Source organism: Rousettus aegyptiacus, unplaced genomic scaffold (assembly GCF_014176215.1).
Source record: "Rousettus aegyptiacus isolate mRouAeg1 unplaced genomic scaffold, mRouAeg1.p scaffold_m13_p_3, whole genome shotgun sequence".
Classification (NCBI taxonomy): Eukaryota; Metazoa; Chordata; class Mammalia; order Chiroptera; family Pteropodidae; genus Rousettus; species Rousettus aegyptiacus.
In genome coordinates this window covers 57322174-57334656 of record NW_023416306.1, presented here as the reverse complement: position 1 = coordinate 57334656, position 12483 = coordinate 57322174, and the positions used below count along the sequence as shown (strand labels likewise).

At 37.5% G+C, this 12483-nt stretch overlaps 1 protein-coding gene across 1 annotated transcript in view; it reads left to right on the top strand.

Moving 5' to 3' along the window:
- Positions 1 to 12483, top strand: part of TTC39B (tetratricopeptide repeat domain 39B) — a 131174-nt gene that overhangs the window by 72761 nt on the left and 45930 nt on the right. The window contains 4 exon segments of the mRNA XM_016157322.2: positions 1639 to 1749; positions 3509 to 3640; positions 4572 to 4648; positions 10143 to 10210. Coding sequence (XP_016012808.2) covers positions 1639 to 1749; positions 3509 to 3640; positions 4572 to 4648; positions 10143 to 10210 — 388 coding nt within the window.

Here is a 12483-nt window from a genome sequence, read left to right as displayed (position 1 = left end):
CTCAAGCACAAGAGAGTGGAAGGTGGATATCCCAGCTCAGGGAGAGCACACAAACTCTCCCTTCCTCTGCTTTTTCTTTTGTTCTGGCCTTGCATAGATTGGATATGCACTCACATTGGGGAGGTCCATCTGCTTTCCTCAGTTCACCAATTAAAAGGGCAATCTCTTTTAGAAACACAGCCATAGACACACCTAGAAATAATGTGTTACCAGCTGTCTGGACATCCCTTAGCCCAGCCAAGTTGACATAAAAGTAACCATTATAATTCTTAGCTCTTCAGCTACCCCTATGCCAAGAGCTTGTCTCATTTCTGCACTGCTCTAGAGTAGAGGTGCTTTTAAGCTTTAGGCATGAGGTTTCTAACTGCCCACCCACCTACCTGTTCAACAGTATTGCACTTATGCCTTAGAGAAGAAAGACAGACAAAGACAAACATGTCCACAAATACTGCATGGGATACTTTGGATGGTAATAAGTGGTATGGCACAAACATATGAGTCAGGATGGGGTAGACCCAGTCAGTGAAGCAGCTCTGAGTTGGTGCTTCTTGAGCTGAGATCTGAATAACAGGAAGGAACCAGTCATGAGAAGTCTTAGAGGCAAAAGTTGTTCCTTGTAGAACCTTCAGGACTCATTTCTGGTAGATGAGTAACTGGTGAGATTTTGTTTTTATGTTTGAAAGATTGAATTTGGAGAGGCTGGATGTATGGAAATTAAACTTTAAGTACTTTTATAAATAAATTGCTTATTTACTTACTGAAATATTTTTCTATTCAAAATTGTTACACAAACTGTTTTAGAGATAGCTCCAGTTTTAAAGAGCAAAATTTTATCAATCGCAAATAATTAACATCATTTTCAAAAAAGGGTATAATCATGACTCTCATAGAGATGTAGAAATGAGCACATGGTAAAGATTTTACTTAACTCATTGATCAATGAGGAACCAGGCAGCTGTTATAACAGATTCAAAGGAGAAATGAAAACAGCACAAATTTATATGGTGCAAATTAAGGTACAAGTAGATTTTTTTACACTAGTGGGAAGTCAGTTGAACCTGCCAGGGCAGAATTGACATGTCCATTGACAACAATTACTTTGCAGTTTTATCAGTTACTTACAATTCAGAGTTGTGAGGCGGCTCCCATAGAATCAAAAGCAAAGAACCTGGAGGAGTCTCCTCTAAACAGTTCAGTTTTCCACTGATACACACTTTCCCCCCTATGTAATCCAACTAAAACAAAATAGTATCTGCTCCCCCATGAATAAAAGTAGTTCCTACTTTTGTGGTCTTTGAAGTGATGGGGCTTTGGGGGATCATTTATTGAGTGCCCACTATAAGCATTATTTGTCATTTTTTCCATCCTTAAAATAGCCCCTGAAGTAGGTAGTGGTGTTCCCATTTTACAGATAAGAAGATCATCTCTCTAGCTTATTTCTAGGAGGTTCAAGACACTGCTACTAAGTGGCAGAGTTAGAATTCTAGCCCGTCTTTCTGTCTCCAAAGAGTGCGCGCGCACGCGCGTGCACACACACACACACACACACACACACACACACACACTCTTTCTCTCCCTGTCACAACTTGCTAATATTAAGAGCTATAGAAATTCTATATATATTTTCTTGACCTTTAGGTCATCATCAGTCAAGATGGATCTCGAGAGTGGCCTGGAAGAATGTGCAGTAGCATTGAACTTATTTCTAAACAACAAATTTACAGATGCCTTAGAATTGCTTCAACCATGGTAATTAACTTTATTTCCTTTAGGTAAAATATATTTTTTTTCAGATGTTTTTGAGGATTCTGTCTTTGATGTCATGCTTATCAGTTAACTTACCAGTATTTCCACCTGAATATTTGGCTGAGACCTTTTGCTGTTGGTTAGTTTTAATATTCTGTTAAGAACTTTGTCTTTTCAGCTTTAATCAGTAGATAATTTTTGATTCTCATATTTTAATTTCTGTGCTTGTTCAAATAGTGTCATTTATGTAGTTTTGTAGAGCTTCATTTTGCTTTCTCCAGTGAAATATCTTTATGGATTTCCTGGTAAGCTTAAATATAATTGAGAAAAGTTTCATTTGAAATGGGAATGAGAAGAACTAGAATATGCTAAGCTCAAGTGTTAAAAAATTTAAGATAATACAAATATTATTGGAATTCCCTATATATGTGATAAACAAGTTAAACAACTTAATTTTAATTAAGAGTACCTGCATATTTTTAAAACGTAGCAGCAAAAACTATGCTCAGTCTTCTTACTAGGCCTTGCTTTGACCACAGTCTTTAACCCTACAGTGTGACTATAACTTGACAGGAATACTTACTCTTACATTGTGCCTTCATACACAGTCACTTACTTGGATGAAGCTTAGATCTCATATAATAATTTTTTAGTAGGTTAGCTGGGCACAAAAGAGGGAATCTCATTTCTTTGAGTGATCAGTAGGGTGACATGACTCCAGTCACTGACTTCAAATCTTCGAAATTAATTTACCTACTGAGAAGCTGCTCTGGTAATTCTGTTAAGATTTAGAAGATCTTCTTCAATTAGCATTTCAGAGCTTAGGAGCAGACATTAAAATGGATGATGAAGCCGCAGCCTAAGGATATTGTCCATTTTTGTTGTTTCCAGCACTTGTCTCACAACTTCTACCTTGCCTGTCTCTTGCCTTTTTCTCAATGACGTCTCCATCTCTGTCTCTACCTCCCTTTGTTTGCCTGTCTTTTTCCTTCCTTTGTCTCTCCTCTCTCAGCCTGTGTGGCTGTCTCCTTCCTTTTTTATTCAAATAAGTCGCCTTTTTTTTTTCTTTTCTGCCAGTGACACTCAGCTGGACGTAATATGGAATGAGAATAAACGATTTAGTATTATATTTAATGGAGTCCTGTATTCTCACTCATAACTTGATAACTTGAATTATCAAGAATTTTAATCAGGAATCTCAGATAATGGGATTAGATTAGATTAGATATGGAGTCTAAAATGTTCTTTGGTCAAGGCCCCCTGTGGCCAACCTAGTTTATTGCAGAAATCCTGCTTTATCTTGGCCTCTGGCTGGAAGAAGAGAGAATTATTTTAAAGAAGACTATATCTTTTGAAAAACACATCAGAATTTGTAACAAGATATATTTACAGTGGCTTTTACTTTAGCACTTATTCAGAGCTAAAGACCGAACACTGCCCCTTGTTGGACTGGGAAAAATTGTTTTGCTTTAAAACATTTCCTAAGAAATGAATCTACAGGCTGCCCCCTTGTGTTCAAACAGAGAAAAGCATCTTCTCTCACTGCTTCAACCTGAAACATTCTGTGCTGCCTGTGTGGGCTTAAATGGGAAAGTCCTTGATACTTGAGTGTTTTATTACAGTGATTATGGTAAAGAAGTAAAGATTATCACTTTGAAGGTCAAAACATGCATTTATTAGGATTTCTCATGATTGCGTTCAGACAAGACTTGAATGATTCTCAGTCGTATTGAAATGTACTAATTCCCTATGTTGCCCCCAGGGCTAAGAACAGTATGTACCATGCCTTGGGCTACAGTACCATTGTGGTGTTGCAGGCCATCATGACCTTCGAGCAACAGGACATCCAAAATGGTATTTCTGCCATGAAGGACGCCTTACAAACCTGCCAAAAGTATGAACTACACAATTAAATACTTGAGATATGACTACAAACTTTTATGTCCATGTGACAAAAAGAATGCAGTTTGCTTGACTGAGAGCACAGTTTGAAGCTGGTCACAGCTGTAGGAAAGGACTTGATCTTCAAAGCTTTTTGGGGGCTTCATTTAATTTTATGTAATAGAGACAAAAAAATTTCTATTAGGAATTATAGTGTGATTCTCATTTGACCAAATACTTGGCTTCTATATACCTTCTACTTTCTTTTGTTGGTAATTTTAGGTACAGAGAAAGGCTGAGAGATTTCAGTGGGTTACAGTGAGCACCTCTCAAGGGTCTCCCAGTGGCAGATGAGTTGAGGTACTACACATCAAGTCAGGCCAAGCAAGGAGCATTCTTTTTCTATGTGGGAGATGCTACAACTTCAGAAGGGAATGCTATATTTGCTTAAAAAGCATGTACTTGGTAAAAATGAGATTGATTTTCAGTTTTATTTTAATCTTTGCTCTGAGTAGATAGGAAGACCCTAGCAAAAGCTTTTCGTTAGCATCGGTGCATTTTAATACTAGGGAAATTATATCCTCATGTAACTGTATTATAAGCCCCACACAGGAAGAGAGAACTTCCAAATATTGTAATCAAGTCCATTCTTTACCTGTGGTGGTTCTTACCGCAGAAATACTGATTTCAACTGTAGAAGTCAGGGAAGGTGCTTGGCAGGGTTAGTGTTCACTGTTTGTGTGGGTTTTGTCCACTCACATGTTCAGTTAGCAGTGTTGAAAAGGGTGGTCTCTGCTCTACAGACTTTAGGGTTTAGAGTTTTACCTTGGTGATTCTGGTGTGATTGTGGCTAAAATGAATATCAAATGAAAATTTATTTAGCCTAATTTATCATTATTTTTTCCTTTCTATTTCCCTTCTCCCTTTCTACTTATTCTATGCAGATATAGGAAAAAATGTACGGTTGTAGAATCTTTCTCAAGTTTTCTTTCTAGAGGATCATTGGAACAGATGACCGAAGGTAAGAGATATTTAAAAGGTTAATTTTTTCCCTTTCTTTGATAAATTAAAATGTGATACTGCTGAGAAAATTCAGTACCTAAATGTATCATATAAAATAAATGGAGTATCTTTTTCCCTTCCCCATCATACCATCCAGAAGTAACCATTGTTAATAGTTGGTTATTAAGCCTTGCAGAGTTTTCTGTGTACATATAGAAACATATACATAAGGTTTTTGTAGTTGTTCATGTATTGTTCACTTTTCGCAAGCCTAGAATTACATGGTACGTTTTGTTCTGCAACATGATTTTTTTTGATATTGACATTTTCCCATGCCAATACATGTGGTTTGTACTTCATTCTATTTAATAGCTATGTAGTATTCTGTAGGATGGGGTTCCTTAAATTACTTGCTTTTTCTCTATTGAAGGACAGTTGGTTTAAAAAAAATTTTCACTATTACAAATAATGCTGTGCTAAAATTCTTGTACATAGTTTTCATGCATTTTTGTAAGCATTTCAGAGGATAGATTCCTAAAAGTGGAATTATGGGGACTTAAGATGTGAAAATGATTAATATTTATAGGTACCACTATTTTTTCTTCAAAGAGTTAGCTCAGTTTATATTCTTACCATTCATGTATGAGAGCTTTTATTTTTTCACAAGCTATTAAAATTTCTTCAAGGCGAAGTAATTTTGATACCTTGAAAAACAGTGATAATATTTCACAATATAGAAGATGTTTGGTATATGGACATTTAGGAATAGTCAAGAATCCAGAAACGGCTCTAGCGTCTTGAGCAGATGGATGGGAGGAAAGGACTCCTTTGTTGTCAGTTTCTCATGTTTCTACCAAGATTAGGGCAAATGTTCCATGATCAGCTCTGGTTTAAAAATGATGCACTCTAGTCAGAATTGTTTACAAGAAAAGAGCATCCAGATATCCTGTGGAGGAGAAAATGATGTCCTTCAGGCGTGGCCATTGTAGAATAAAACTTCTCCCATCTAAGGAGAATTCGTGTCTGTGCTGTTGTTGTCAAACTTACTCTCTTGAAGAGGTAACATGAAATAGTGGTTGTAGCTGTGGCTGATTAAGGCAAGGGCAATTCTGGATACCACTGTCAGTCATTCCTAGTCTTCAGGTGTATGTCAGACACATTTTTGAATGTGCTTTATTATGAAGTTTTATTTTTTTTTAGAAGAGCCTTATTATTAACTTGTAGACTTTGGAGAACTTGGGAATATTTGCATGATGTGAGGCTAGGGTACTGATTATGGGGGGGGGGTGGACTATGGGACTTGTTCTGAAAGGGTATAATGCTGGCCTTAAAACCATTATGGAACAGAATGGCACTTCATTTGTCATTCTAGACAGCCAAAGCCCATCTTCTCTTTCTCTAGAAACTGCCCTGTAAGAATCCATAAGAATTTATTTATCCCCTTGATTTTGAGTAGAACATATCTTTGTAGTTTTCATTTTGAGCCATTTATGTAAATTGGGCCTCGTAGTTCTAAAGTCCACTAAAGCAGGTAAATGGGAAATTAAATGGGCCCCAAAGAAATTGGACTCTTTCATGTATAGTCTCCTTTCTGTTTTCCTCTGTATGGTTCCTCTCCCGTGGCATATCGCCTCCTGCCTCCCTTTCTCTTTTTAATATGAAAGTTGACATTTGAGATTTTTTTTTTTTTACCTTAGTTTCGGGAAGAATAACATGGTATTTTTGTATAAATATAAATAATAATAATAATTTAAAAAGTAACAATAATGCCCTATTTTTAAAAAGCACTCTCTCATGTCAGACACTGTCCCTTTTGCCCTCCTTAGCGTTATTCAGTCTAATCTGTGTAAACTCTTTTTTATAGACCTGGAGCTAATATTCAGAGATATTAAACACATGGCCCAAGATTATCCATCCAGCAGAGCAGGGTTCAAACTTGATCTCCTTTCCCTAAGCCACAGCTCTTTCCATTGTACCCTAAACTTTCTCCTGTAGGCATGTAGTAAAGAGCATAGAATGTGGGAAATGTTGATTTGTTTCTATTTAGACATCTTGAAAATAGATGGTTCTGTGTTCTTATCTTTTTGTTATGTCTTTGGACATTACACTTTAGAAAATCTGGAATAGGCAGAGAATTTTTACTAAACATTAAAAAATAAAACAATGAGATACCACTAAACATTATTAGAATGTCCAAAATCCAGAACACCAACAACGGCAGGTGCTGGCGAGCATGTGGAGCAGCAGGAACTCTCATTCGTGGCTGATGGGAATGAGAAATGGTGCAGCCCCTTCAGAAGGCAGTTTGGCGGCTTCTTACAAAACTAAACATACTGTTGCCATACGTTCCAGCAATTGCTCTCCTTAATATTTACTCAAAGGAGCTGAAACTTCTGTCCATACAAAAACAAAAACCTGCAAACAAATGTTTATAGCAGCTTTATTTATAATTGTCAAAACTTGTAAGTAACCCAAATGTCATTCAATAGGTGAACAGGTAAATAAACTGTGGTACATGCAGACCTATCAAGCCGTGAAAAGACATGGAGGGATCTTAAATGCACATTACTAAATGTAAGACATCAATCTGAAAAGGCTACGTGCTGTATGATTCCAAGTATATGACATTTTGACAAAGACAAAACTGTGGAGACAGTAAAATTTTAAGCAGTGGTTGCCATGGCATCAGGTGGAGGGGTGAATAGGTGGAACAAAGAGGATTTTTGGAGTGGTGAAAATAATCCGCGTGATACCATAACAATGGATATGTGTCATTATACATTTGTTCAAACACAGAGAACACGCAACACTAAGGGTGAAACCTAATGAAAACTATGGACTTTGGGTGATCATGATATGTCAGTGGAGGTTCATAATTGTAACGAATGTGTCGCTGGGTGGAGGGGGATGTTCGTAGTGGAAGAAACTATCACGTGTGAGGGCAGGGAATATATGGGAAATCTCTGTACCATCCTCTCATTTTGCTGTGAACCTAAAACTGCTCTAAAAATAAAGTCTAGAAAATAATAAAAATAAATTAACTCATGACTATAGCCTATTCTGAAATACAGGTTTATTTAGACTTTTATATCTAAAGGTATGCTTAGCTAACATTTCAGTTCATAGTGAAGGTATTTCCTTAAATGAACTAAGGAATTTATAATTAAGCGATGTTTTGGTCGGTACATACTCATAAATGCCAAATGGCTAATTTTGAGAACCAAGAAACTATCCAATATAAATCAAACAGAGTGAAGAAATAAGACTTTTATAAATTAAGTTGCATTTCATTCCTAATGAGTTTGGCTGCCACTGCAACCCAAACAGACTTTGTGTTCAAGGGAGCATGTCAAAACATTGTAGCTTTAGTATGTGATTTGTTTTTCCTCTTGGTAATTTTCATTTACATCCTTGAGTGGCTCGTTGTCTATAGGAGTGAGTATTTAATTAAACTTTTCATGGGTTTAACATAGAACGCACCCGTTCTTCTCTTGTTGCTGGCATATTGCCCTGAATAGTTTTCGAATTGCCTTTAAAAACAGATATTTATATATATATAGTGTTTAGGATGTGAGAGAGATTTAATATGAAGATTTACTTATGGTTTATCTGTGTCTTCTGGTTACATCCTTTACCTACTCTTAGGTCCATCTTTAACATATCCCTGATCAGATCACCCTTCTGCTTAGATCTCTGCAAGGATTCACCATTGCCCACTGAATCAAGGATAGACTCTGACATTCAAGGTCATCCATAATATAGCTGGTGACTTAACATTTCCAGACTCATCGGTCGCTGCTCCTTTACTCCTTGTGCTTCATTCAGCCAAAGGCTCACCCTTGGGTGCTCCGTGTTTCCCTTGCTCTGTGCCTTGGCCTCTACTAGTTTCTCTCCAAGCAGCAGATTCACCCCTGGGCACCTGCCCCAGCAATCTGTGTTACCAAACAGGCTTGCAAAGTGAATAATTCCTAACAATTCCCACTTTGCTACAATGCATGTAAGAAGAGGATATTCAGGTGATTCTGTAAAAATAGAAGTTACCAGTTTTTATCCCATTTAACATGCTGAGAGAAATTCAAAGGCACACTTTGAGGTGAGGTGATTTGAAGAACTGAGACCCCGCTTATCGTGCCAGAACGTGCACAGGCCGTAACTCCTCAAGTTCGGCCCCATATGTATGTGTGCTCTTGGGGGATCTTAGCTGCATAGTTGCTTCTTTGTAAATTCAGTCTGTGGAATGTGAACATGACAGGAAGTTGAACCAATTTGTGAGAACCAGTGTGCGTGTGTTTGTGTGTGTGTGTGTGTGTGTGTGTGTGTGTGTGTGTTGGGGGGTCTGGTGTATAAATTAAAGAAATAAAGCACTAGTTCTTACCCAGCTTGATTCAACAAAATTCCCATGAATACAGAAATACCCTATTTTTCAGTTACTTCACATAAAAATGTTCTGTTTTCTGAGCTTTTACCAAAAAGCACAACATGGGCCAACGGCAGCAGTGCAAGTAGCTAATATATATTGAGTGCCTCTCTGAATAGTGAACTCTGCATGTAGTACTCGTTAGGGTCTTTAGCTGTGAAGCAGAGACATTACTATCCAGTCTTTATAAATGAGGAAACCAGCAGAGAGAGATAGGTTAGCTTTCTTGAGGTCCCACAGCTAAGTACTTGACAGAGCCTTTCCTCCAACCCAGGCTGTTAAATCCCTGAAGCTCCTCTACTTAACATAAAATGCCAATTTGTATCTCATGGATAAAACAGGAATCTGCTGATTTCTTAAAATGCAAAAATGCAAAAATGCAGAGGTTCCCCCCTTCTCCCCAATCACTGCAAGTATAATGGATTGTTTAGGAATGCAGGACATGTGTTTTGAGGCGCTCCCGTGTCCTTGGGATACACATAGCTTTACAGAGCTCCTTTTGTTAGTGCTTTGTTCCTGTGCTAGATATCTCAACAATCCAAATAGCCTGAACTGTGCTATGCTAACTTTTTTTACATTGTCTTCTGTGTTTGAGGAGCTACGACTTGGGAGAATTGCTGTTTTCTCTTCAGGGTAATAATGTTGTCTAATCGTTGCCACAATTATCTTACCTTCATATTTTAGAAGCTAGAATTCATAAATTTAAGTTAATTTTTTTCAGTCGTTATAATTGCGTTAAACTTGCATGTTACTGTTAAGTTAAAAAATAAATGGTTTCCTTTTTTTTTTTTTAAGTGTTTTTAAATTTTTGTATCCTCTTGTGAGCTTTGGGACTCTAACACCAACTACCCTGATTCCTATCGGTTATATTTGAATGGGACCAAAAGATGACTCCCCTGAACCATTTTGCACATTCTGGGAAAACCTTACTAAGGGTCAGAACCGAGGTCATCATTCTACTTTTGTGGAAGCACCAGAGCACTAGGTGTTTGGGTTTCTCTTGGGCTCATTTATCTACCATTCTTTTCTGAACATCTCAGAGCTATTATTGCGGACATGGGATTTTCCTTAATATGATTTTATTTGTTTTTAATAGAGGAAATGCATGCCGAAATCTGTTATGCCGAGTGTCTCCTGCAGAAAGCAGCACTCACGTTTGTGCAGGTAATGACCCTTTAGCTTAGAGTCAGTATTGCTGGGGTAGCCAGCCAGTACCCTATGGCAAAAACGTGGCTCATTCTACATCAGTGCTTCTTAGAGTTGTAATAAAAGATATTTATTATTCTGATAAACTTCGGCTGAAAAAAGGACTCCAGGAAGCTTTATTCCTATTCAAATGCATTTAGAGTCTGTTTTTGAACTTCAGTCTTCTGGAACCACCGCCTTTTAAAGCAAGCGTCTTCCAATGACTACACCTAATTTCAGGATGCTTCTCTGTGTGAAAACTGAGCTTATCCCTCTCTGTGCTTGCTGATGGTAGAGGGTTGCACCCAGCAGGGGCCCTGGCAGAAGAGACTTCCTTAATCCTTGCTCATTCCCTTCTCAGTTATGCATGCTTAGAAAGCTAAACTTTTCATGTATATTTCAGATTTTATTTTTTCCCCTCTTCCTATTCTCATTTTCCTTTCTTGCTTATAGTTCTTCCTTTGGAAGAGCAATTTTAACTAGTCACTAAAAAAACCCAATCATTTTCTTATGGGGCATTTTATATTTTCACTTCTAGAAACTGTTACAACCAGGACCTTGCCTGCCAAAAAACATGGATTTTAACATCATGGTTGCACAAATGGCTGTGATGGATACAGTGGGGTAGTGGTAGAGTGGAAATTGTAGGGGGCCAGAAATTCAACTGTAAAATGGAAAATCTTCCTTAATTTCAGTGTTTTACATTGTATTGAGAATTGCTTTTCTCTTTTTATGGCGATTGACATCTTAGGTTGGATTCTGAAACTGAATCAGTCTGGTCTGTGACCCCCTTTCCTAACACCCAGCATATTATGAAGGCTGGTTGAAAACAACAGTCTTACTACCTTAGTAAACATAATGCTAGTCACTGAGGCCTTTATTTTTTTTTTCTGATGTGTTTCCCAGATAGGGATTTTACAATCAAATCTGAGATTTGAAGTCTTATTTTATACTTGAGGACTTGTAATTAAACATCTGGGAAAGATCCATGGATTCCCTCTTCCTCATGCTGCCCTACCCAGTCAGTTTCATGGTCATGCTTCTGTTACCATTTGAAGATTTAGCAGCTCCATCTCTTCCTCTTTATCCTGACGATAATTGTTTTAGTGGAGGTGCTCGTCAGCCCTTCCCTAGACTGCACAGTAACCTAGTGACCCTCTGTCTCTAATTTCTCTTAACTTCAGCTTTTGTATCAGAATAGCAGAAATAAGGGAGGCTTTTTCAAACTAAACTAGTATCTATCCCCAAATTCCCTACTCCCACCTCTTACCGATGTCCTCAGATGCTACTGGCAGGTATGTTGCATACTTGCATGGCACGAGTAGAGATGGCTCTCTTACTCCTTAGTTATTCCTTTACTGTAGATTTCTGCAGCAGTGCTGAGTTACACAACACAGATGGCCAAGCACACCGCGATCTGTAATGCTTCCTTGCCTTCTCACCTGTTTCCTTTGCTTGCAAAGTTCACATCTGCTTTGCCTTCCTTCACCAGGCCACTTCCCAGTCATTTTTTGTACTTGAAACACTGATACTTACAGGAGGTCTTCGTGGATTTCTGCATGCCCCCACCCTACCCACCTTTGTGCTCTCATGACATCCTGTGCATGTCTCCATCCGTATGCATTCCTCCATCCCTTAGCACATAGTACTGCTTTCATCTAATTTTGCATTTGGGTGACTGGTATAAAATAGGCATTCATTAAATGTTTGGTGAATCAGGAAATTAAATATTCTTATTCGAGACAGATTTTAATCCAATTTAAGAAATTCTTTCCTGGCTGTTATTGCAACTTAAAATCATAAGATTCCTTCAAATACGAAGATAAATATTTAAATTGCATCATGAACTTTGGATCTGTTGATTCTTATAATTTAAATGTTAAATATTTAAGTAATTAATGAAATTTGCAAACTAAAATCAGTTTTTCTTTTGCTTCAGAAGAATGTTCAAATGCACCAGAAATAAATATCAGAGTATCTTTTTGATATTAATAGACTAGGAAAACATTATTGGATACATGAAACAAGAGACTATCTCCATTTGTACCATCTATTGTAGTAACTTCTTTGAAGGAGTTTTTTGATATACCTTATTAAGAGACTCTTAGAATCCTAGAATGCTGACCCCCAAATTGGCATCCTTTTAGGCCAACTGCTTCAATTTTATGGTTGATGACCATTAGGCAAAGAGAAGTGATTTTTCCCCCCAAATTTTATATCAATGATACAAATTTAAAATCTAGAATAGTTAT